Source organism: Dendrobates tinctorius, unplaced genomic scaffold, assembly GCF_039654945.1.
Source record: "Dendrobates tinctorius isolate UK_male_01 unplaced genomic scaffold, ASM3965494v1 ptg000028l, whole genome shotgun sequence".
In the NCBI taxonomy this organism is placed as follows: Eukaryota; Metazoa; Chordata; class Amphibia; order Anura; family Dendrobatidae; genus Dendrobates; species Dendrobates tinctorius.
This window is the reverse complement of record NW_027361696.1, coordinates 6,505,424-6,532,771: the sequence shown is the minus strand read 5'-3', so window position 1 is coordinate 6,532,771 and position 27,348 is coordinate 6,505,424. Positions and strand designations below refer to the sequence as shown.

General features: G+C 49.4%; 1 protein-coding gene across 6 annotated transcripts in view; it reads right to left on the bottom strand.

Moving 5' to 3' along the window:
• SNX19 (sorting nexin 19) overlaps window positions 1–27,348 on the bottom strand; it is a 68,093-nt gene that overhangs the window by 1,887 nt on the left and 38,858 nt on the right. For 2 of the 6 annotated variants that reach the window (XM_073570051.1, XM_073570050.1), the window contains exons 8-12: window positions 20,013–20,109; window positions 19,583–19,724; window positions 19,296–19,476; window positions 7,606–7,790; window positions 7,451–7,538 (exon numbers count right to left, since the gene is read on the bottom strand). In XM_073570051.1, coding sequence (XP_073426152.1) covers window positions 7,451–7,538; window positions 7,606–7,790; window positions 19,296–19,476; window positions 19,583–19,724; window positions 20,013–20,109 — 693 coding nt within the window. The other 4 variants (XM_073570047.1, XM_073570048.1, XM_073570053.1 and 1 more) reach the window with 3 other exon arrangements.

Here is a 27,348-nt window from a genome sequence, read left to right as displayed (position 1 = left end):
CCATCACTCTTGAAGAGAGGGCTTTTTAGATTTTCTGGCACCGCTATACCTGCCTCTGTGTAGGCTATCTTGATGGCCTCGATAAGGTACTTTTCAAAACCTTTGACTCCTTACTGGCCACAGTGGAAGGAGATATATAGAGCCCTACCCTTCTTCCATGTCTCCGTAGCGGCTAAATTATTATTTTATTAAATATTATTTATTTATTTATATAGCACCATTAATTCCATGGTGCTGTACATGAGACGGGATTACATCAAAATACAAATATCACTTAGGCTAAGTGGACACGTAGCAGAAAATTTCTGCTGGAAAACCTGACTCCCTTCCCAGAGACCGCGCATTTTTTTCTGCGCGTTTTCCACACGTTTTTTGCGCAGAAAACGATTTTTTTTTATGCGTGTTTTCCGCGCGTTTTCAAAAAGCATAGAAATAGCCAGAAACGCGTAAAAATCCGCAAAATTAATGAGCATGCTGCGTTTTTTACCGTGATGCGTGTTTTTTTGCGGTAAAAAACGCATCAGTATGCACAAAAAGTGCAAAATGCATAGAAATGACTGGGAAGCATATTTTTAGCTGTTTTATTGGCAAAACCGCTAAAAATACCGCTAAAAAAACGCTGTGTGTGAACACAGCCTTACAGTAAACAAAACTAACAATGACAGACTGGTACAGAGGGAAGAGGACCCTGCCCTTGCGGGCTTACATTCTACAGGATTATGGGGAAGGAGACAGTAGGTCAGGGGTTGCAGTAGCTCCGATGATGTTGAGGTGGCCGTGTGGTCATTATAGGTTGTAAGCTTTTTTGAAGAGATGGATTTTCAGGTTCCGTTTGAAGGATCCAAATGTGGTGGATAACCGGACGTGCTGGGGCACAGAATTCCAGAGGATGGGGGATGTTCGGGAGAAGTCTTGGAGGCAATTGGGTGAGGAGCGAATAAGAGTGGAGGTTGGAACGAGGTCTTGGGAGGACCGGAGATTACATGAGGGAAGATATTGAGAGACTAGTTTGGAAATATATGGAGGAGAAAGGTCATGGATGGCTTTGTAGGTCAGTGTTAGTAGTTTAAACTGGATACACAGGGAAATTGGGAGCCAGTGAAGGGATATGCAAAGAGGGGAAGTAGAAGTGTAGCGAGGAGAGAGATTAGTCAGGCAGCAGAGTTAAGGATGGACTGGAGGGGTGCGAGAATGTTAGAAGGTAGGCCACAGAGGAGGATGTTGCAGTAGTCGAGGGAGGAGATGATTAGGGCATGCACAAGCATTTTGGTAGAGTGGGGGTTGAGGAAAGGATGGATTCTGGAAATATTTTTGAGCTGGAGGCGACAGGAGGTGGCGTGAGCTTGGATGTGTGGTTTGAATGACAGGGCAGAGTCAAGGGTTACGCCAAGGCAGGGGATTACCGGGACAGGGGAAAGTGTGAATTCATTTATTGTGATAGATAGATCAGGTAGGGAAGGTATGTGAGATGGAGGAAAGATAATTAGTTCAAAAACTGCACAATGGATCTCTTTAGGGTCAGGTAATGTTATTACTTGAGATCTATGAAACTTCGATACGACCTTAGGTAAAAAAAAAAAAAAAAAAAGGCCAGATCAGGATTCAATGTTTCAAGTTTACTCTATCCTCCAAAACTCAGGACAGGTTTGCCTCTAGCACATGCTTTTATGAACCTAGACACCCACTTGTTTTCTGCCAAGTTGTAGTTGTATAGTGCACCTAAGGCCGACACTTAAACCTTTAGGGTACTGACCGAAAGCCCCTGTTCTAGTCCCTTCTGAAGGAACTCTAGGATCGCTTTGAGAGGTACCTTTCCCTCCTAAAGTAGACCCTGTGGATGATAGGAACTTCCTTCATGTTCTACCATATATTTTCATGGTAATTGATTTCCTACTACCCAGTAGGTTGGAAAACAAGATTTAAAGAGAACCCCCTTCCTTCTAGTAACGACCTCTCAAGCTCCAGGCTTTTAAATGCAGCCACCTCACTTGAGGATGGTATATAGGCCCCTGAGATAGAGGGTCTGGGATTTCCAGAAGAATAAAGGGCTCTGTGATTGACATTTTCTTGAGCCAGAAGAACCAAGGTCTCTTGGACCAGAAGGGGACTATGGGAACCACTCTTTCTCCGTCTTGTCTGATCTTCCTTAATACCGCTGGAATCAGACAGATCAGAGTAAAAGCTAACACAAGACTGAAATCCCAGCTGATTAGAAAGGCATTCACTACCTGAGGATTTTCCTTCAGGTTCAGAGAACAAAACTTTTCTAGCTTCCTGTTTATCTTGGTTGCGATCGGATTGATCTCTGGAGGACCCCACATGGCCCCAAGCTGGTTGAATACTGACTTTTTAGGCACCATTCTCCCTCTGTAGCTGCCTTTAATGTGTAGGGCGGACAATGACGGGACATTCACTTCTGCCTGCACAAAAATACACCTTGAAATTTGCATCAGGGTCTTGGTGCGAGTGCCACCTTGTTATTTTATGTATGCAACCGTGACCTGGCTGTCTGAGAGCATTCTCACATGATGGCCCTGCAGGAATGGTAGCAGTCCCTTTAGCTTCTACTGCCAGAAGCTTGCATATATTCAAGGAACCCTTCCTTTCTTCCACTGACCAATTTCTCTGAACTAAATGGTCATCCAGATGGGCTCCCCACCCCCTGGGATTGGCATCTGTGGTGATTACCCTGTTGATGTTGGGATCCCAAGGCAAACCTTCCTGGACCGAGTCCAACCCCAACCACCAGTGAAATGAGTGTATCACCTGTTGAGACCGTGTTAGATAGCCTTCTAGATCTCCCCGTAAGGCTCTCTCGTTCTCTAGTATGTTCCACTTTAATTCTCTTGTGTGAATCTGGGCCAATTCACTGCCGGGATACATGAGGTGAGAGAGCCTAGCAGGGACATCGCTCTTCTGAGGATTATTACAGGTTATTGCATTGCCATAGATATCAGACTGATTATCTTTTCTTGCTTTTGATCTGGAAGGCGACATTCCTGATGCTCAGAATCTAGTATGAGCCGTATAAAGTCTTGTGTCCTTCGTGGGTCCAATTTTGATTGGTCTAGATTCAAAAACCATTCTAAGCCTCTTAAGGTATTGCATATCTCCCCCACTTAATTCTGACAATGATCATATGAATTTCCTACTTGAGGAAATCGTCTAGCTAGGCGATGATCAGTCTGTTCTCTTCTCTGAGGTGAGCCGTGACCTCTGATATTAACTTCGTGAACACCCGAGGTTCCACTGCTAGGCCAAAGGGTAGGGCATTGTACTGAAAGTGTCTCGTGACCCCGTCTATAGTCACTGCCACTCTGAGAAATTTTTGGAAATCTGCATGTATTGGCACGTGTACTCCTAGGAAACAGTCTCCTCTATGCAAGCCTGACATCATTTTTTAGGCCATGTCCTGGTTAACCCCTGACCACATAGCTGACAGGCTCGATGATTAGACTTTGTAGAGAATTTTCTGGGAAATTCCAGCCATAGAGGGCGAAAGAGAAAGAGAAAACCTCATTAACAGGCTGGACGTTTTCGTAGATCACTCACCACTCTCTCCTTTAGAGACAGCGGAATATTCTATTCTGCTGGAGCGTTGACGACTTACCTGGAGTCCCTGGTCCTGCGTATTCTGCTGGAGCTGTGCCGACTTGGTCTGGAATCTCTGGAGTCCCTGGTCCTGCGTGCTCCACTAGAGCTGTGCCGACTAGACCTGAAATCTCTGGAGTCCCTGGTCTTGAGTACTCTGCGGGAGCTATGCCGAATTGACTTGGAATCCCTGGTCTTAAGTACTCCGCTGGAGCTGTGCCGACTAGACCTGGAATCTCTGGAGTCCCTGGTCCTGTGTACTCCGCTGGAGTTGTGCCGACTAGACCTGGAATTTGGAGTTCCTGGTCTTGAGTACTTCGCTGGAGCTGTGGTGACTTGACCTGGAATCTCTGGAGTCCCTTGTCCTGTGCACTCCGCTGGAGCTGGGAAGACTAGATCTGGAATCTCTGGAGTCCCTGGTCTTGAGTACTCCGCGAAAGCTGTGCCGCCTTGAGTTGAAATCCCTGGTCCTTAATACTCCGCTGGAGCTGTACCGACTAGACCTGGAATCTCTGGAGTCCCTGGTCCTGTGTACTCTGCTGGAGCTGTGCCAACTAGAACTGGAATCTTTGGAGTTCCTGGTCTTGAGTACTTCGCTGGAGCTGTGATGACTTGACCTGGAATCTCTGGAGTCCCTGGTCCTGTGCACTCCGCTGGAGCTGGGAAGATTAGATCTGGAATCTCTGGAGTCCCTGGTCTTGTGTACTCCGCTGGAGCTGTGCCAACTAGAACTGGAATCTTTGGAGTTCCTGGTCTTGAGTACTTCGCTGGAGCTGTGGTGACTTGACCTGGAATCTCTGGAGTCCCTGGTCTTGAGTACTTCGTGAAAGCTGTGCCAACTTGACTTGGAATTCCTGGTCCTGCATACTCTGCTGGAGCTGTGCCGACTTGACCTGGAATCTCTGGAGTCCTTGGTCTTGAGTACTCTGCGGGAGCTATGCCAAATTGACTTGGAATCCCTGGTCTTAAGTACTCCACTGGAGCTGTGCCGACTACACCTGGAATCTCTGGATGCCCTGGTCCTGTGTACTCTGCTGGAACTGTGCCGACTAGACCTGGAATCTCTGGAGTCCCTGGTCTTGAGTACTCCTCTGGAGCTGTGATGACTTGACCCGGAATCTCTGGAGTCCCTGGTCCTGCATACTCCGCTGGAGCTGTGCCGACTTAACCTGGAATCACTGGTCCTGTCTACTCTGCTGGAGCTGTGCAGACTAGACCTGGAATCTCTGGAGTCCCTGGTCCTGCATACTCCGCTGGAGCTGTGCCGACTTAACCTGGAATCACTGGTCCTGTCTACTCTGCTGGAGCTGTGCAGACTAGACCTGGAATCTCTGGAGTCCCTGGTCCTGCATACTCCGCTGGAGCTGTGCCGACTTGACCTGGAATCTCTGAAGTCCCTGGTCCTGCATACTATGCTGGAGCTGTGCCGACTTGACCTGGAATCTCTGGTCCTGCATATTCTGCTGGAGCTGTGCCAACTTGACCTGGAATCTCTGGAATCCCAGGTCTTGAGTACTCCACGGAAGTTATGCCAAATTGACTTGGAATCCCTGGTCTTAAGTACTCTGCTGGAGTTGTGCCGACTAGACCTGGAATCTCTGGAGTATCTGGTCCTGTGTACTCCGCTGGAGCTGTGCCAGCTAGACCTGGAATCTCTGGAGTCCCTGGTCCTGGGTACTCCGCTGTAGCGGCCACCTTTGTCCAGACGTGGCTGACCTTCCTGGGAAAGCTTTTGGCACCATGGCTGGAGACGCTGCGGCAGATGCTCCGGATCCATGGGCTGCTGTTGCTGCATTGTATGCTTCTGGTGCTGTATAAAGGGCTACTGTGATTCTATAACTGTAATATCACAAGCTCCCCTGCCTGACCAGTTATCCTCCCTTAAATACTTAGTAGCAAGAGGATCTGCCGGCCGGCACGCTCCTTCAGCTTCCGGTACTCACTCCTGGAAGTTAATTCCGGATGAAAAATCCAGACGCGCGTCATCAGGGTGCAACTTCTGGTTTGCATCTCGTGATCAGGCATCCAGGACACACGGCTCCTAGATAACATGCGCTGATGGCGCCGCAGACTCACGCTATGTTCGACGGACAATACCCCATCGGGCTTCCAGCGCCACTGCAGCCAAGACTGTGCCCTAGTCGGACAGCCCAGGTCTGGGAATCCATCCTATCTTCAGCCGCCGTCCAACAAGGCTCCCCCGTCAAGGACAGGAAACCACTGATGCAGAGAGACTTTTATCCTGAAGGTTTCCTGTCCTTGAAGGGCGGATCCCCTCTCTCGTTGGTGCGGTCATGGGTGACAGAAAAAACTAAGTACACCCTCCGCAAATTGTAGGCTTTATGGATCAGGACAGAATTAATCTGGCCTTTGGAAGATCATGATTTTTCGTAAAATCGACATGATAAATTAAACCATGAAGACTACAAGTGTGACAAATTCAGTACATCTTTACTCCTTCCCTAGGAATTAGCAGGGTAGATAGCAGCCAGTTGCTGCTAATCCAATACCCATGAGTCAGTGTGAACCCCACTGTAAGAGCAGAAGTTCTGGCAGATTGCTGTTCTGGAGAAGTCAGGAGCAGCATTACCACAATGCCGAGGAGGAAAGATGTCAGCAAAGATCAGAGAAGCAACTGCTGCTGTCCATCAATCTGGGAAGGGTAGAAGGCCAAATCCATACGGATAAACAGTGAGCAAGATGCTTCACAAGGGGGAAACATTCCAGACAAATCATCTTCCCAGAAGCGAACATTCAACCTGAGGTCATACCGTGCAATTTTCAAAGAAAATGCAAAAAAAAATCCCCAAGAGCTACAGCTCAGTCTCTACAGGCCTCAGCACAGGTCAGGCTTGTGAGTTTGGGTTGTTGGTAGAAAACCTCTTCATAAGAACATGGCCGCACAGAGGACATTTGCAAAGCTGCGTCTAAAGAAACCTCAAAACTTCAGAACCAATGACCTTTGTAGAAACAGGACAAAAGTGGACATGTTTATCCATAACGTCCTGAACCATGTCTGTCGAAACGCCAGCCACAGGAGGCCAGAATTTGGCGGACACTGAGCCAACCATGACCTGCTCTGTATAACACTTCCCCTCCGACATCCAGGCTCTAGAGCTCGTTCTGGAAAAAGATGGACGCTGTAATAGCTCTCCACCTTGTACCTCCAGGCACAGAAGACTCGTGCCTCCTCACACATCATGGAGGTCACACACAACACTGCATGGAAGAGTTATTGATGGGGGTGTACTAATTTCTGCATCACCTAAGTGGAGTAAAACTGAAGCTTTTGTGATGGGTTATATTATAATCTCCCTGTCCTGTTATGGGGGAAATGTTCTGTGAAACCGACAATTGTCAGAAAAATCATCTTGTGCCCAGTGAGATATTGAGTAAATTTGACTTTACATAGGGATGGTGTACTCGCTTATACTGAGCACTGTATATATACTGCTCAAAGAAATAAAGGGAACACAAACAGCCTTGTTGCAAATGAAAGTGTTCCCTTTATTTTTTGAGCAGTATGTAATGTACTGATAATACAGGGGTGTACTCACTTATAGTGAGCACTGTATATATAATGTACTCATAATACAGGGGTGTACTCACTTATACTGAATACTGTATATATATAATATACTGATAACACAGGAGGTGTACTCACTTATACTGAACACTGTATATACTGTATAATGTACTGATAATACAGGGGGTGTTCTCACTTATACTGAGCACTGTGTATATAATGTAGTGATAATACAGGGGGGTGTACTCACTTATACTGAACACTGTTTACCAGCACCTATGGTGCTGTCATCTGCCACTGCTCAGCACTCAGAATTCTTGTTAGCGCCCTCACCTGTTTATTTGGGGGTGCTGCAGCGAGTCGAGGACCGCCTGCCAGACGAGCTGACACTTCTCCACGCCGAGTATCTCCTGCACCAAATCTGTGGACAGAACATGGGTCAAGACCAGCAGCCAAGAGCTTGGGATGGGGAGGGGAGGTGGACGCACCTGGTATAACCCCCATCAGGCTGTGCAGGGCTTGTCTGCGCGCGGCCTCCTTCTGTTCCGGCGTCCGCACCGGTCGGGGCTGAGTCCGCAACTTTCCCCCTGGCCAGATGGCTTGTTGGAGAAGGCGCAGGTAGATCGCCCAGCGCTGCACACACGTGAAGTTCACCACCTGCACCTCCAGCCACCTGACAAGCGAGAAAAGGGGTTACACACAGACGATTACGGGGAGGCGGTATTGGGGGGGGGGGGATTTTTATTTATTATGCTTTTGTTATATAGCGCCATTAATTCTACAGCTTTACAAACATAATCATCATTACTGTCCCCATCGGGGCTCACAGTCTAAATCCTCAATTAGTCTTTGGAGAGTGGGAAGAAACCCAAGAAACACGGGTAAAACATACAAACTAACTGCACATGTTGTCCTTGGTGGGATTTGAGGAACTCCAACACTACCAGGTTATTGTGATAACTACTGAGCCACCTGTACAGTGCTAACCACTGAGCCACCTGTACAGCACTAACCACGTAGCCCACCACAGAGCCCACCATACAGTGCTAACCACTGAGCCCACCGTACAGTGCTAACCACGTAAACGTACAGTACTAACCACAAAGCCCACTGTACAGTGCTAACCACTGAGCCCAAACAATGCTAACCACTGAGCCCACCACTTTGTACAGTGCTAACAACGTAGCTCCCCTCCTCTACATAGCCTCTTCAGCTGCACTTTCGTATGGTGGATTCCATCTTTCTCACACCACCTGCACCAGCAGCAGGCATTACGGAGGAGTTGGTTTTCTCCTAACTGCTTCTTCACCCAAATCCCACCATCACCATCTGTTACGCTCCCTTCTTTTGAGGTGCACTCATTGCACATCTACTCCCCCTCCAACTGGCTGTCACTTACTGTCCTCCAGGGCCAGCCACCACCTTCATTGACCACTTCACTGCCTCTCTGCTGACATCCCCACGATCATCATGGGCAACTTCAACATCCCAATTGACACTTCCCACTCGGCTGTCACTAAACTTCTCTCACTTCCTCCTTCGGCCTCGCTCAATGGTCTTCTGCAGTCACTCACAAAGATGGCCACACTGGACCTCATCTTAACTCATCTCTGCTCTCTATCCAACCTCTCCAACTCACCTCTCCCTCTGTCTGACCACAACCTACTTACATTCTCTTCCTTTTTCTCTCCAGGTCCACAATCCCCACTCCACAAACTTGCACACCATTTCAAAAAATCTCAAACACCTCAATCCACACTCACTTTCTGAATCCCTCCTCTCTCTTGCAGACATTGGTTCCTTAAACAATGCGGACGCTGCTGCTGCTGCTTTATATAACACCACAATAGCTGTGGCTCTAGAATTGGTAGCCCCTCTCACACATACCAAAGCTCGCAAAATCAACAGATAACCCTGGCACACCAGCCTGACTATAGAACTGAGGCGAGCTTCCAGGATTGCTGAGCGGAGATGGAAATGATCCCACTCCAACGAGCACTTCATCGCATTCAAACAGTCCCTCACTACTTTCAAAGCTACACTCACTGCAGCAAAACAACTACTTCTCATCTCTCACATCCTCCATGTCTCACAACCCTAAACAGCTACTCAACACTTTCAATTCACTCCTCCGTCCACCTCCTCCCTCTCCACTCATCTCAGCTGAAGACTTTGCCTCATTCTTCAAGTAGAAGATTGATAACATCAGAGAAAGCTTTGGCCTGCAACCCCCACAACCCTTCTTCCAAACTACTGAGCCCTCCTCCTCCAAAACCAGCTTCTCCACCATTACAGAAGAACAACTTTTTCTTTTACTCTCCAGATCACAACTCACCACCTGTGCACTTGACCCGATCCCATCCCACTTCACCCCAAACCTCACCACAGTCTTCATCCTAACACTAACAACTGGTATCTTCCCCTCATGCTTTAAACATGCCTCAATCACACCCTTCCTCAAAAAGCCCTCCCTTGACCCATCCTCTTTATCTAGCTATCACCCCATATCACTTCTTCCCCATGCCTACTGGATTACTGGAACAACACGTCCATCTTGGACTGTCCTCCCACTTCTCTTCCTACTCCCTCTTTGCTAGCTTACAATCTGGCTTCCGATCTATCCATCAAAGTCAATGGCTGCCCACTCTCCCCAGTCCCACAAGCTCGCTACCTCGGGGTAATCCTTGATGCTGACCTTCTCTTCAAACCACATATCCAAGCCCTTTCCACTCCCTGCCGACTTCATCTCAAAAATATTTCCCGGATCCGTACATTTTCAAACAAGAATCTGCAAAACCCCTAGTCCACTGACAGCGAACCTATGGCACGCAGAGCCCTCTCAGCTGGCACACGGCCTTGCCTCATCCTTGTTCCGGACTACAGCTTCCTGCCTCACACATTGAGCAGCGCAGCTGTGGAGCTGAATGATGATGTCATCCAGCCGTGGCCGCGCCGCTCAATGTGTGAGAGGAAGTGAGAGGAAGGAAGATGCCGGCGCGCGGAGAGGTAAGTGTGGCCGCTGTAGTGTGTGGGGGTGTGTGGGGATGTGTGTGTGTGTGTGTGTGTGTCAATGATGGGGAGAGGGCCAATGATGAGAGTGATGGGGAGAGGGCCAATGATGAGTGATGGGGAGAGGGCCAATGATGAGTGATGGGGAGAGGGCCAATGATGAGTGATGGGGAGAGGGCCAATGATGAGAGTGATGGGGAGAGGGCCAATGATGAGTGATGGGGAGAGGGCCAATGATGAGAGTGATGGGGAGAGGGCCAATGATGGGAGTGATGGGGAGAGGGCCAATGATGGGAGTGATGGGGAGAGGGCCAATGATGGGAGTGATGGGGAGAGGGCCAATGATGGGAGTGATGGAGAGAGGGCCAGTGATGGGAAGAGGGCCAATGATGGGAAGAGGGCCAATGATGGGGAGAGGAACAATGATGGGGAGAGGAACAATGATAGGGAAAGGGCCAATGATGGGAGTGATGGCGAGAGGGCCAATAAAGGGAGTGATGGGGAGAGGGCCAGGGATGGGGAGAAGGCCAATGAGGGCGGTGATGGGGAGAGGGCCAATGACGGGAGTGATGGGGAGAGGGCCAATGATGGGAGTGATGGGGAGAGGGCAATGATAGGGTGGAGGAAATGATGGAGGTGGTGGAATGGGCAATTTCTACATTTCTACATGAAGGGGATCATGATGAGGCATATTTCTACATGAAAGGGATCATGATGGGCCAATATTACTACAAGAAGGGGATCATGATGGGGCATATTTCTGCATGAAGGGGATCATGATGGGGCATATTACTACAAGAAGGGGATCATGATGGGGCATTTGGCATGTGTTGGCACTTCGTCATAAATAATTGGGCTTTAAGTTGCAATTTGGGAACTCGGTTACAGAATGGTTCGCCATCACTGCCCTAGTCCATGCACTCATCTCCCACCCTGACTACTGCAACCTCTAGCTGTGTGGCCTTCCCTCTAACACTCTCGCACCCCTCCAATCTATCCTAAACTCTGCTGCCCGACTAATCCACTTCTGTTACAGATGGATCTGGATAAGTTGGAAACTTGAGCCGAAAGGTTGCAGATGCGGTTTACCATTGTTAAATGTAAGGTTACACACATGGGAAGAAGGAATCAATATCACCGTTACACACTGAATGGGAAACGACTGGGTAAATCTGACATAGAAAGGACTTGGGGATCCAAGCTAATGATAAACTTACATGGAGCAGCCAGTGCCATGCAGCGGCTGCCAAGGCAAACAGAATCATGGGGTGAATTAAAAGAGGTCTGGATACACACGATGAGAGCATTATACTGCCTCTGTACAAATCCCTGGTTAGACCGCACATGTTGTACTGTGTACAGTTTTGGGCACCGGTGCTCAGGAAGGATATAATGGAACTATAGCGAGTACAAAGGAGTGCAACAAAATTAATATAGGGGATGGGGGGGGAACTACAATACCCAGAGAGATTAGCAAAATTAGGATTATTTAGTCTAGAAAAAAAGGCGACTGATGGGCGATCTAATAACCATGCATAAGTATATAAGGGGACAATACAAATATCTCTCCAAGGATACCAAGGAATGTGACGGCATTCTCTGCGTCTGGAGGAGAGAAGGTTTTTCCACCAACATAGAAGAGGATTCTTTACTGTTAGGGCAGTGAGAATCTGGAATTCCTTGCCTGAGGAGGTGGTGATGGCGAACTCAGTTGAGGGGTTCAAGAGAGGCGTGGATGTCTTCCTGGAGCGTAACAATATTGTTATTAGGTTCTTTAGAAGTACGTAGATCTGTGGATTTATTCTAACGGAATTTAGGCTGAGCTGGATGGACAAATGTCTTTTTTCCGCCTTGCTAACTGTTACTATGCCCTGCTATTACCTGGCCTCTCCCCTCTGTCAATCCCTTCACTGGCTCCTCATTATCCAGAGACTCCAGTTCAAAACCCTAACCATGGCATACAAAGCCGTCCACAACATGTATCGTCCATACATCTGAGACCTCATTTCCCGGTACTTACCTGCACACAACCTCCAATCCTCACAAGATCTCCTTCTCTACTCCCCTCATCTCTTCTTCCCACAATCACATACTAGATCTCTCCAGCGCATCCCTCCTAATTTGGAACTCTTTACCCCAACATATGAGACTCTCGCCTACTGTGGAAACCTTCAAAAGGAACCTGAAAACCTAGAGGTCCCAACAACCCTACAACCTGCAGTAACCACCAATCCACCATACCATGACCAGCTCTACCCTCACCTACTGTATCATCACTTATCCCCTGTAGACTGAAGATAGGACTAATGTGCGGACATCTCCGCGTTGCTGTGTACAGAAGACGTCAAATCTCAGCTTGGTTTTTATTCAATGCGTTTCAAAGTTACAGAACTTCTTCCACAGGAAATGGCCACGTACCTGTGGTACCGTTCATTATGGAGGAAGAAGTGCTGACGTCATGGGGGATGAAGCGCTGATGACATGGAGGATGAAGCACTGACATCATCGTGGAAGAAGCGCTGACGCTTTGACGCGTTGGATAAAACAAAATTTTGGTGTTTACCGTAAAATCTGTTTCTCAGAGTCTTCATTGGGAGACACAGAAACCATGGGTGTGTGCTGCTGTCACTAGGAGGTTGACACTATGCATGAAAAAAATGTTAACTCCGCCTCCGCAGTATACACCCCTCCGACCGGCTATAGGACAGTCAGTTAGAGAAAAAGCAGTAGGAGGAGACATTATCATGTAAGTCATCATATATTCATTACACATATTAAAATCATGGGAGGACGCTGTGCCCCCCAATGAAGACTCTGAGAAACAGATTTTACGGTAAGCAACCAAAATCCTGTTTTCTCTTTCGTCTCATTGGGGGACACAAACCGTGGGACGTCCAAAAGCAGTCCCTGGGGTGGGAAAAGACAGAAACTTCCTTCAGGTCGGAGAACTCACCACTGCCGCCTACAAGATTCTTCTGCCTAGGCTGGCGTCCGCTGAAGCATAGGTATGGACCTTATAGAATCTTGAAAAGGTATGCACGGACGATCATGTGGCAGCCTTGCACAAATGCATGGCTGTTGCCCTGTTGTGTACCGCCCAGGAGGCGTCCACCGCCCGGGTTGAATGGGCCTTGACCCCAGCAGGGGACACCCTGTCCTTTACCGGTAGGCTTCCAGAATTGCCATTCTGATCCAGCGGGCAATTGTTGCCTTAGAGGCCGGCAGGCCTCTTCTCACCCCATTGGGGAAAACAAATAGCGAGTCCGCCTTCCTGAAGGGAGCGGTCCTAGTCAGATAGATCCTTATCGCCCTGACCAGGTCTAGCTTATTCAAAGAACGCTCAAAGGATGGGATGGAGCGGGACAAAATGACGGAAGGATTATATCCTCGTTCAGGTGGAAGGCCGATACCACCTTGGGAAGAAAGTTAGGAGGAGGCCGCAAAACAACCTTGTCCTGGTGCATAAATAGGAATGGAGGGCCACAGGACAATGCTGCTAATTCTGAAACCCGCCTGATAGAGGTGATGGCAATGACAAATACCACCTTCCAGGACAACAAAGACATGGGAGCTTCCTGTAGGGGTTCAAAGGGTGAACCTGTCAAGGCTTCCAAGACTAAGTTAATATCCCATGGAGCCACAGGGGATCTGTAGGGAGGGGCCGCATGTGCCACTCCTTGCAGAAAGGTCTTAATCTGTAAGCGGTAGGCCAAATTTTTTTTAAAAAGAATAGAGAGCAGATACCTGACCTTTCAAGGAACTTAGGGACAGACCACCATCTAACCCTGCCTGGAGAAAAGCCAGGACAGATGGCAGGGAACAGGGCATAGGTGTGACGTGATTACACTCACACCAGCCAAAATAGGCCTTCCAGGCTCAATAACAGACCCTGGAAGAAGGCGGCTTGCTAGCCTGGATCATTGTATCAATGAATCGGTCCGAAAAACCCGCTGCTCTCAGTATTGTGGTTTCCACGGCCATGCCGTCAAATTGAGCAACCGAGAATTCGGGTGGTAAAACGGCCCTTGAGCCAGGAGATCTGGTCTGCCGGGGAGTCTCCAGCGGGTGCCTGTGAGAAGATTGATAATTTCTGCGAACCAGGCCCTCCTGGGCCAGTACGGGGTGATCAATATGACCGGCACCCCTTCCGCCTTGATCTTCTTTAGCAGTCTGGGCAGGAGAGGAAAGGGAGAGAACAGGTAAGGGAGTCTGAACTGTGTCCAGGGAATGACCTGCGTGTCAACCCCTATTGCTAGAGGATCGCGGTATCTTGAGACAAACTGTTGGACCCTTCTGTTCTGTCATGATGCCAGGAGGTCCACATCTGGAGTCCCCCATAGCTGGCATATCTGACGGAACACTTCCTAGTGTAAGGACCATTCCCCTGTCGTGAGCCCCTCCCTACTGAGGAAGTCAGCAGCCGTGTTGTCTGTGCAGGGAATGTAAACTGCCGAAATTGCAGTTTCTGCCCAGTTGAAGATCCTGGATACTTCGGCCAGTGCCCGGGGACTTCTGGTTCCCCCTTGGTGATTGATGTATGCCACCGCCGTGGCGTTGTCCGTTTGAATCTGGACTGGCTGGTTGTTGAGGTATCTTTCCCAATGTAGAAGTGCTAGAAAGACCGCCCTCAGTTCTAGAATGTTGATTGATAGTAAGGATTCTTGCCTCGAACATCGTCCCTGGACAGTCAGGTGGCGGAATACCGCACCCCAGCCCAGGAGACTGGCATCTCTAGTTACTACCTGCCAGTGGACAGGGGGAAAAGGCCATCCCAGATGAACAAGGGGGGAGGTCAGCCACCATTTGAGGGACTCCCTGGTCTGAATGGAAGGGAGGAAGGGGGGATCCAGCGAAGAGATGGACCTGTCCCACTGAAGGAGGATGTTTCTCTGCAGTATCCTAGAAGCTGCCACCATTCATCCCAGGACTCTCATGGCAGCACGAAAGGATAGAAGCCAGAATTTCAACAGAGAGCGAATTCCCTGCTGGAGGGTAATCCACTTTCTTTCTGGGAGAAAGACCCTTGAGCGGCGGGTGTCGATTACCATTCCTAAGAATTCTAGGCGTTGTGTTGGTGTTAGGTGGGATTTCTCCCTGTTTATTATCCAACCAAACCGGGACAGCGTGTTTAAAACTACAACCTAGATTTTCCTGGACCTGAGCGAAGGAGGGCGCCTTGATGAGAATATCGTCGAGATATGGTACCAATATTATGCCTCTGACCCTTAATATAGCTACCATCACTGCCGTAATCTTTGTAAAAATTCTGGGGGCTCTTGCCAGCCCAAATGGGTGGGCCACAAACTGGAAATGCTGGTTTTGGACAGGAAAACGCAGAAACCTCTGATGTCCCTGAAAAATGGGTACGTGTAGGTAGCCGTCCCGGATATCTATGGAACATAGGAATTCCTGATCCTCCATAGACGTAATTACCGAACGAATCGATTCCATCCTGAAATGGCGTAAGCAGACCCATCTTTTTAGCCTTTTGAGGTTTAGTATGGGAATAACTGAGCCATCCTTTTTTGGTATCACAAACAGATTTGAGTAAAAGCCAGTAAAACGTTCCTGCTCGGGAACGGTGACGATTGCTCCTGCGTTGAGAAGAGAGTCGATTGCCGCAAAAAAAACTAGAGCCATAGCAGCGTCTTTTGGTGGCTGTGATATAAAGAAGCGATCTCGCGAAAGCACGTTGAAGTCTATCTTGCATCCTGTTGATACTGCCTCCTTTACCCAGAGATCCTCTACTGAATTCTGTGAGACATCTCTGAAGAGGAGAAGGCGGCCTCCTAGTCTGGGAGAGGTACTGGGAAGGGAGTTGGACTCCCTGCTGGCATCAGGCTGAAGTGGCTCTGCCTGGCCCTGACCTAGTAGCTCTGCTGTTGGAACTGCGGGAATGCCATGACAGGGTGGCCCGAAATGATACCTTCCTCTTATCTCTCGGTGCTTGCGACCTCTGTGGGCCCCGAGCATAAGTGCCTGTCGCTGGGGTACGGCGAAAGGGCTGAGCCCTACGTTTGAAAACATATCGACGAGGCTTGGCCTGAGGGAGAAGGGAGCTTGTACCCCCTGTTGCAAGCCTTAATTATTTGATCTAACATTGACCCAAAGAGCCGGATGGCCTGAAACGGCAGATTGGTCAGTGATTTCTTTGAGGACAAATCAGCCTGCCAAGCCTTTAGCCAGACCATCCGCCGGACGGCTACCATATTACTGGATGCTTGAGCTGCACAAGACGCAGCATCCAGGGCTGCTGATACCATATACCTCCCGGCATGAGATTTGATCTGCGAACTCCGCCAGTTCCGCTGGTGGTGCCTCAGCCAATATGCCCTGTCTGAGCTGTTTGGCCTATTCTGTAACAGACTTAGCTACCCAGGCTGAGGCGAAGGCTGGACACAATGTAGCGGCTGCTGCCTCAAAGGCGGATTTTGCTAGGGATTCCATCCTCCTATCATTGGGATCTTTTAGGGCTTCCCCACTGGCGAGTGGGAGGACTGTATTGACAGCGAGTCTAGACACTGGTGGGTCCACCGAAGGGGAGGCAGTCCAGTTGGCGGTAAGATCTGGAGGGAAAGGATATAGAATCCCAAAATGACTCCCTCTCTGAAACCGCCTGGTTGGGTTTTCCCTTTCCCTGGCCAACACTTCCTCAAAATCCTTGTGGGAGGCGAAAACCCTAGAGGGGGACTTATGACGCTTAAATGAAAAAACCTAATCATTAGGCTTTGATGTGGTGTCCCCAATGTTAAAAGTCTCATTGACTGCGGCAATGAGGCCCTGAACCATATCCTTGACCTTGGACTGTTCTGGCCCGTACTCAGAACCCTCCTCTGAGTGTGTCTCTGATAATGCCTCACCTGATTCCGGGGATGAGGACCTGGAGTAGGCAGACGGCCAGAGGAATTCTGGCGGTGAGATGGAGTGAGAATGGGACCTGGGTTGGTGGTCCTGTCTAAACCTTTTACGGCCTCTAGAAGGCCCAAAAGGAGGCTCCTTTGGTGCTCCTGTGTCCACTGGAGTCTGAAGTGGCAATCTGTTATGCACCGTTACCAAGGTCTGTGATACCTTGGTAAGGTCGGCCACTGACTTAGATAAGGAAGAGGCCCATCCTGGACACTCGCTGCCTCCCATGGCGATGGATGGCCCCTGGGTGGCAGGCAAGGTGGCTTCCTCCTGCTCCAGGGGTAAAGTGGGAGCTCTGACAGGCAAAGCGGGGGGGCTTCACCTGCTCTCTAGTGTAGGTGACACTGTAGGTCTGTTGTAATCTGAGCAGAGTGGCGAGGACAGACCCGAAGGAAGCCTGACATTGCATTTGGTAAATACAAAATATTTGACCAAGGTCACTGAAGCGGATGAGAAGGAAGAGCGGGACTGCTCTCCCTTGGGCATACTGACAGGTGTTACCTGGTGCCGACCGTCGGGGTAGAAAACGGAGTGAGGGATCAGCCTGTAGTGCAGTACTCACATACCCACGACCTGTGTCCCCATCGCAGCTGCCGCCCGAAGGCTGATGAAGGAGAGAGAGCAAGGTGAACAGCCCTGCCACTGCCTGGAGGCCTTATGAAATCCCCGCCTGGAAGTGGTGGGCGGGGCCCTGCTCTGGCCTCCTGGAGCACCAAGATGGAGCTGGTACAAGAAGAGGAAGCCGGGGGGCGGAGCCTGCCAGGAGCCGGAATCTGGCGTCGGCCGTGATGGGCTCCTGCTGGTGCCCAGGGCCATAACGCTGCGACGGGAGGAGGCTGGAACCGCGCTGCACCGGGTGCTTGAAAGTAAGTGTTGGCTCTTAAACTAAGTATAGAGCCATGGGTTGCAAGCCCGAGTGCTGATTAGAGCAGTCACATTCAGCCAGAGAGGCTGGTGAGCAGATCATACAATACTGCAACCTCTTACCTCCAGTTCACCCCGCAACAGGGGTCGGTTATCTGCATGAAAAGATTGCTGTCCCAAACCTTTTCTGCAGGGCATCTCTCTCGATCATCAGGCTCTGGAGGGCGAGTGATGGGAGACGAAGGTCAGGACTCGGAGCTGCCACCTGAACACGAGTCCTGTGTTAGGGGATAGGGTCCTGCCCGCGGGATTCATGAGGATACGGGATGGCAGTACACGCCGTACTCATGATCCCGGTGTGGGAATACAGATGTAGCAGCTCTACTCTGTCTCCCTCCATGGTTACCGGAAAAGGAACGACGCACATTGGGGTAGGCATGGGCCTGCGAGAGACTTCTGTCCACCTCCTGCTGACACTAAGCAAAACTGACTGTCCTACAGCCAGTCAGAGGGGTGTATACTGCGGAGGCGGAGTTAATATTTTTTTCATGCATAGTGTCAACTTCCTAGTGACAGCAGCACATACCCACAGTTTCTGTGTCCCCCAAAGAGACGAAAGAGAAAAACCACTTGCACTTGAGATGTACGCACATTAGTCCTATCTTCATGCTTGTCAGTGTTATGAGCCATGGATCCACAGCAGCCGAACGTTACCATTTATGTCACATAAGACCATATTTGTGCTACGTTCTCCTTGTACACCGTGAGCCCTCGCAGGCAGAGTACACTCCTCCAGAACCAGAAGCTGACTCGTATTGTTCATTATTATTGTACTTGTTTTTATTATGTACACCCCTCACATGTAAAGCGCCAAGCAATAAATGGCGCCATAGTAAAAATCACTGAGCCACCGTATAGTTCTAATCATTGAGCCACCATACAGAGCTAATTACTGACCTACTGTACAGTGCTAGCCACTGAGCCATGCTAACCACTGAGCCAATGTACAGTGCTAACCACTGAGCCACTGCACAGCGCTAACCACTGAGTCACCGTACAGTGCTAGCCACTGAGCTATGGTAACCACTGAGCCACCATAAAGAGCTAGCCACTATACAAATGCTAATTACTGATTAACTGTACAATGCTAGCCACTGAGCTACCATACAGTGCCAATTACTGACCCACTGTACAGCGCTAATAATTGAGCCATGCTAACCACTGAGCCAACATACAATGCTAACCACTGAGCCACCATACTGTGCTAATTACGGACCCACTGAACAGCGCTAGCCACTGAGCCAACATACAATGCTAACCACTAAGAGGGGACAGAAGCGCTTCCCCCCCAGCAACACAGAGTATTTTACAGCACTAGGACAGTAAGAGCCGCTCTCACCTCTGGATGAGGCTGCCGCACAGGAGGTGGGTGACCCGCTGCATGGCGTCTGTGCACAGCCAGCTCCACTGCTCTCTCATCAGCAGCCACAGGACCTCCAGCGCCACGGCCGACAGGCTGCCCTCCAGACCTGCACCACAAGTACAAGCAATCACAGCCTCCAGCATCTGGTACAAATCGTCTGAGCATCCAGGAGACAATGGGGATTGTACAGGGGTTACTGGCGTGAAATGCCTCCAAGACTGCCCAGGCATGAAAAGCCTCCGGGGCTGCCCACTCCTTCCTACCTGCCGCTGGTGGATTAATGGTGATAAGCTGTGGCCGCGTGTCGCTCACAGATGGCTCCTGGGATGTTGCCATCGCTGACAGCAGCGCCTCCTGCTTCTGGATGAAGGACTCAATCCCGCTGACGGACAAATGGTCGGACACCTGGGGAGGAGCACATGGGGCGTCAGCACTGCCTGCACAAGCCGCCATTAACCATTCCTCCTGACTCCTCATAGGAAAGATCTCTGGGGGCTCACGGCCACCCCTGGGCGCATGCTCTCGGCACCCCCCTGGGCGCATGCTCCAGGCCACCCCCTGGGCACATACTCCTGGCACCCCCTGGGTGGGTGCAGGGTAAATGTGCCCTACGCTGGATGCAGAAGAGCCCGTCCATGTGAGCTTCCCTCTACACCAATCACTTGCCCTGCATGATGGATTCCCTGAACTCACCGCGCTGCCGTCCCGCACACAGTAGATGATCTTCTCCTGCGCATCCGCTGAGCTCAGCACCGGAGCAATCCTGCTAGATGGGAATCGGAGCCGAGACCTAACGACGACACAAAGCCATTAATGAGACGGCGCACAGAGATGAAGCAATGCAAGGATGCATTGTATAAGAGCAGTAAAAATAATGAAAAGTGAATGTGAAGCATCAAATTTTGTGCAGACATAACTTATATAGTGCACAAACAAAACGTGACCTAATGATTTGCAATCTCCGGCCACTCAGGACGTTGCAAGTTCAGACATGAGGACATTTCCAATGTAGGTTACAGAATACAGGACAAATGCACAATGTCTGCGGTCTACAACACCAAAGTAAACATTGATCAAGTCAAAGGCCGAGTCCGTGTGGCCAGACCAATACAGGATTAGAAAGTTATATATACACATGAAGAAGCCATACAATAGACCCAGACCAATACTGGATTAGAGAGTTACAGTTAGGTCCATACATATTTGGACAGAGACAACATTTTTCTAATTTTGGTTCTAGACATTACCACAATGAATTTTAAGAATTTTAAACAAAACAATTCAGATGCAGTTGAAGTTCAGACTTTCAGCTTTCATTTGAGGGTATCCACATTAAAATTGGATGAAGGGTTTGGGAGTTAAAGCTCCTTAACATGTGCCACCCTAATTTTTAAAGGGACCAAAAGTAATTGGACAATTGACTCCCAGGCTATTTCATGGACAGGTGTGGGCAATCCCTTCGTTATGTCATTCTCAATTAAGCAGATAAAAGGCCTGGAGTTGATTTGAGGTGTGGTGCTTGCATTTGGAAGGTTTTGCTGTGAAGGAAACATCGGTCAAAGGAGCTCTCCACGCAGGTGAAACAAGCCATCCTTATGCTGCAAAAACAGAAAAAACCCATCCGAGAAATTGCTACAACATTAGGAGTGTCAAAATCTAAGTTTGGTACATCCTGAGATAGAAAGAAAGCACTGGTGAACGCATCAATGCAAAAAGACCTTGGCGCCCACAGAAGACAACAGTGGTGGATGATTGCAGAATATGCTCAGCTACTTACCGGTAGCGGTGTTTTTCAGGAGCCCATGACAGCACCACGAGAGAGGGGATCCGCCCTTCGGGGACAGGAAACCTACAGACATAAAAAGGGCGGCCCTCTCTCCCGCCTCAGTTGGATTACAGAGCATGAGAGGACCTCCCTGGTTAGTAGCAATTCATATATGTACAGTCAAACTAAGTATACTTTATTCCCGTGACAAATTTTTAACCAGAAGTAAAGGTGCTGATCCCAGACGTGAAAGCAGAGAGAGGGAATTTGAAGGTGCTGTCATGGGCTCCTGAAAAACACCGCTATTGTTAAGTAGCTGAGCATTTATTCAGTCGCCATGACAGCACCACGAGAGATTTGCAGAGATGAAGAGAACTCTAGGGAGGGATAGCTACCTCAAGCACCTTTCTCTCGAACGTGAGGTCGGCGGACCCACCTAAATCTAATCTATAGTGGTTAAAAAACATGGATGGAGAGGACCACTTGGCTGCCTTACATATGTCCTCGATGGATACTTCCGATCTCTCTGCCCAGGATGTTGCCATGGCCCGTGTAGAGTGCGCTCTTATGCCTTCCGGAATCTCCAGTCCACCTGCTGTATAAGCAAAAGAGATAGCCTCCCTAATCCACCTAGCTAGGGTGTTTTTGGACACTCTAAGTCCTTTTCTAGCTCCCTGAAAAGATACAAATAGGGCATTGTCCCTTTTCCATGGCTCCGAGGCCGAAATGTAACTATGAAGGCACCGTCTCACATCAAGGGAATGGAGCTTCTGCTCAGTCAGGTTAGAGGGGTTCGGGTAGAAGGATGGGAGGACTATTTCTTGAAGCCTGTGAAATTTCGAGGCGACTTTGGGTAGGTATAAGGAGTCTGGCTTTAAGGTGACCCTATCTTCTGCGAACTGGGTGTATGGAGGTATCCTAGAGAGGGCTTGCAGATCACTAACCCTCCTGGCTGACGTTAGGGCAACCAACAGGGCAGTTTTGAATGACAGGATCTTTATGGGAACAGAGTTAATAGGCTCAAAGGGAGGCTCCGTGAGTGCTGATAAAACTAAGTTAAGGTCCCATGGGACCAGCCTGTCTTTAATAATGGGTCTGGATCTTGCTGCTGCTTTAATGAACCTCGCCACCCAGTAATTACTTGCTAAATTGCAGTTGTAAAAAGCCCCTAGCGCCGAAACCTGGACTCTAAGAGTATTTGTGGCTAGTCCCATCTCCAACCCCCTCTGAAGGAATTCCAGTATCTGATCAACCTCCGCCCCCGACACTGCCAAAAACCTCTTCCAAACCCTGGCGTAGATATCTGTTGTGGAGGCTTTCCTACTTTTTAAGAAGGTGTTGACTAGACCTTGGGAAAACCCCCTCTTCTTTAGCAGCACCCCCTCAAACTCCTGTAAGTTGGAGACTCGTGGGTGATAAACTGGACCCTGGGATAGGAGGTCCGGGAGATCGGGGAGAATCCATGGCTGAGATACCGACATCTTCCTCAGCCAAGGAAACCATGACCTCCTGGGCCAGAATGGGGCTACTAAGATAACGTGGGCCCTGTCCTCTCGGATTTTCCTTAGCACCATTGGAATCAGATTCAGCGGGGGGGAAGGCATTAAACATATACCCCCTACCTCTTCTCCTGGTGTCATATCTGGGTCTTTCTCTGAATGTTCTCCTACGATCAAACCACCTTCTGTAGGAGTCTCTTCTGTAAGGCGGTCTTCCTAAATATGGAAAGCGCTTCTTGCTGTCACCTGCCGTTTCTAACAGCTCATCCAGAACTTTGCCAAACAAGTAGACCCCTTCACATGGGATTTAGATCTGGCCTGCATATCCCCTGGCCAACATTTAAGCCACAAGGCCCTATGAGCGGCATTAGAGAGGGCCGCGGATCTGGCTGCTAATTTCACTGAGTCCACCGACACATCAGAGGAAGGCCGCTGCCCCCTGAGCTGTAGAGAGGGAGGAAAGGATGTCCTGCCTTGGGACTTTATCCCTGATCTGTTCTTCCAGTTGGTCCAACCAAACCGTTAAGGACCTGGCGGTGCATGTGGCCGCAATTGCTGGCCGTAGGGCTCCAGCTGCTGTTTCCCAAGTTCCCTTGAGAAACGCATCAGCTTTTCTATCCAGAGGGTCCTTTAAGCTACCAAGATCTTTGAAAGGTAGGGAAGTCTTTTTACATGCCTTCGCTATAGCCGAGTCCAATCTTGGGGCTTTGTCCCATGAGGATGACGCTGCTTCATCAAATGGATACCTTCTTTTAAAAGCCGGAGGTAGGGAGCCCTTCCTCTCGGGTTTTTTCCATTCCCTTGTGATAAGGGCACTGACTTTATCTATCAGAGGGAATGACCTTCGATTTTTCCGGTCCAAACCCCGAAACAGAGTACTGTACTGACTTCTCTGTTGGGGTTACCTCAATCCCTATTGTAGTATTTACCGCTTTTACCAGCTGATTGACCTTCTCCAGTGGGAAACAGGACTGACCCGATCTGGCTTCAGACGACGAGGAAGATGATGAATCCGATTTTAGCTCCTGCGAATCACTATCGGAGACCAGAACCAGGATTTAGGGGATTTTTCTCTAGACCCTCTTGGAGAAAGGGATCTAACCGAACCCCTGACTTCTTGTCTGACTATCTCCCTTACACTGGAGGTAAAATCAGCTGTCTCTTCCGAGACCAGGCGATCAATGCAGGGTCTACAGAACTTCCTTCCCTGACCATCCGGGAGGGGGACTCCACATTCGGCAAACTCTCTGTGCTTGCTTTTCCCCGAGCACTTTTTCCCCTGGTAGAATGGGAGAGAGAGAACATAAGGGGAACAGAGAATCACCCCGGTGAACCTTCTCGTAGCTCACTTACCCTGGCTTATAGCAGCGCAGTACCAGGTTCTGTGGGGGGTCCATCGGAGCCGCCAACCCCTTACGGCTCATGGACTTCTCAGGTCTCGCCTTCTGGATAGACCCATGTTTCTCAGAGCGGCTGCTGCTACTAGAACGCTGCTCCGGTTTCTATGAAGACTGAGGCTGCGTCTCCTCCAGAGGCCCTGGCTGCTCCTGCGACGCCATTATGGAATGACACAGGGCCAGAAGCAGCTCCCACTGTCACCTGAGCCCTTATGTAGCCACGGTACCGCCCCCTCTGGGGCTCGCAGGTGTCGTCCATCAAGCCTGCCGAGTACCTCTTTTCCTACGCCCAGCAACCTCCCCCTCCCCCCCCGACCGTGCCCCCGACGGGGGCCGGCGAGACGCCCTCCCCCGGCCGGCGCGCGCGGCCCCGAATGCCGTGCATGTACACGCCGCTACCCCCAGTTCCTCCAGAGGCGCACACCTCTGACTTCAGGGTCGTGGCCTGCAGCGCGTGACCGGCCGCGTCATCAGTCCGCACCTGCACGCCGACGGCTGCCTTCTGAAGCAGACGCCTGGCAATGGTGCGAACGTACCCAGGCCCTCTCTCCCCCGCCAAGGGAAAGGACAGCGCCTGCCCCCCCCCCCCCCGGGCGAGGAGGGAAAGGAAACCGGGCCTACTCACCCGGTACCAGCTCTTGGGCGTCCTGGAGTAGGCTCTCCCCCTGGAGGCTACTTCCACCTGGCACCGCCTGCACCAACAGTTCCCCTGCCGTGCGGCGCTTCCACAGCTCTGGTTAGGCCTGAGTCGGCCGCCAGGCCTGAGCCTTCATCCATGATCCAAAGGTATGTCTGAAGGGATCCCCTGTCAGGGACAGGAAACCAACTGAGGCGGGAGAGAGGGCCGCCCTTTTTAAGTCTGTAGGTTTCCTGTCCCCGAAGGACGGATCCCCTCTCTCGTGGTGCTGTCATGGCGACTGAATAAAATCTCCATGGTGAAGAGAAACCCCTTCACAACAGCCAACCAAGTGAACAACACTCTCCAGGAGGTAGGCGTATCAATATCCAGCCCTACCATAAAGAGAAGACTGCATGAAAATAAATACCGAGGGTTCACTGCACGGTGAAAGCCACTCATAAGCATCAAGAATCAAAAGGCTAGACTGGACTTTGCTAAAAAACATCTAAAAAAGCCAGCACAGTTCTGGAAGAACATTTTTTGGACAGATGAAACCAAGATGAACCTCTACCAGAATGATGGCGAAGGCGTGGTACAGCTCATGATTCAAAGCATACCACATCATCTGTAAAACACGGCGGAGGCAGTGTGATGGCTTGGGCATGCATGGCTGCCAGTGGCACTGGGTCACTAGTGTTTATTGATGATGTGACACAGGACAGAAGCAGCCGAATGAATTCTGAGGTATTCAGAGCTATACTGTGTGCTCAGATCCAGCCAAATACAGCCAAACTGATTGGTCGTTGTTTCATACTACAGATGGACAATGACCCAAAACATAAAGCAAAGCAACCAGGAGTTTCTTAAAGCAAAGAAGTGGAATATTCTTGAATGGCCAAGTCAGTCACCTGATCTCAACCCAATTGAGCATGCATTTCACTTGTTAAAGACTAAACTTCAGACAGAAAGGCCCACAAACAAACAGCAACTGAAAACCACCGCAGTGAAAGCCTGGCAGAGCATCAAAAGGAGGAAACACAGCGTCTGATGATGTCCATGAGTTCAAGACTTCAGGCAGTCACTGCCAACAAAGGGTTTTCAATCAAGTACTAGAAATGAACATTTTATTTACAATTATTTAATCTGTCCAATTACTTTTGGCCCCTTTAAAAACAGGGTGGCACATGTTAAGGAGCTGAAACTCCTAAACCCTTCATCCAATTTTAATGTGGATACCCTCAAATGAAAGCTGAAAGTCTGAACTTCAACTGCATCTGAATTGTTTTGTTTAAAATTCATTGTGGTAATGTCTAGAACCAAAATTAGGAAAATGTTGTCTTTGTCCAAATATATATGGACCTAACTGTATCCATATACATGAGGAAGCCATACATTAGACCCAGACCAATACTGGATTAGAGAGTTCTAGATATACATGAAGAAACCATACTATAGACCCAGACTAATACTGGATTAGAGAGTTATACATATACATGGAGAAGCCACACTATAGACCCAGACCCATACTGGATTAGAGAGTTATACATATACATGAAGAAGCCATACAATAGACCCAGACCAACACTGGGTTAGAGAGTTATACATATAAGTGAAGAAGCCACACTATAGACCCAGACCAATACTGGATTGGAGAGTTATAGATATACATGAAGAAGCCATACAATAGACCCAGACCAACACTGGATTAGAGAATGATACATATACATGAAGAATTTAGTTAATCCCATTATCCTATAGGCTAGCTGCACTTCAATAATTAAATAACACAAAAATTTCTGTGGTAGGAAGCCTTTGCAGTAAAAAGTGACTGGAAATTAAAATTGTTATAAAAATTATTCTTTATTAATTACACAAAGATTACACCATGGAAGCTCGTAGGTCCTTCAAAGACATTACTGTAAAACTGAGGGAGATCCAGGTCCCTTACAGATGGGGTTTCCCTACCAAATTGATAATAAGATTTAACGACAAGAATTATACAATTACTTCGCCTCAGGAGGGGGTGAGGTTCCTAGATTTTATTATGGAGGAACCTACAGTTAAGCTGGAGTCACACATAGCGACTTACCAGCGATCCCGACAATGATATCAACGTGTCAGGATCGCTGGTAAGTCGCTATGTGATCGCTGGTGAGCTCTCACACAGACAGCTTCACCAGCGATCAGCACAGCGACGCCGAGCGTGCGGCATCGCTGTGTTCGTTAGTTACCAGCACGCTGATGCAGGGACCTGGTAACTAATGTACACATCGGGTATCCAAGGGACGTGCGTCCCTTAGATACCCGATGTGTACATTAGTTACCAGCTCCCTGCAGCAGCGCGCTGGTAACTAACGTACACATCGGGTATCTAAGGGACGTGCGTCCCTTGGATACCCGATGTGTACGTTAGTTACCAGCTGATCGCTGGTCTCCCGCCTGTCACATGCAGCGATGCGTGCTGGCCAGCGGGAGATCAATGACGAAAGAAATGTCCAGAGGTTTCTTGCAGCGATCAGCGATACCGGCAGGGGGGCCGGTCGCTGATCGCTGTCACACACAGCGATCTCGCTGGTGAGATCGCTGTTGTGTCACAAAACTTGTGACTCAGCAGCGATCTCGCTAGCGAGATTGCTGTGTGTGACGGGGCATTTAGAGACAAGGTATAGAGGGGATAGTTTAATCCTCCTGTCTTTCTTAGTATAGACTAAATTTTGATGTCTAAATACCTCTGAATAATTGTTGTCTG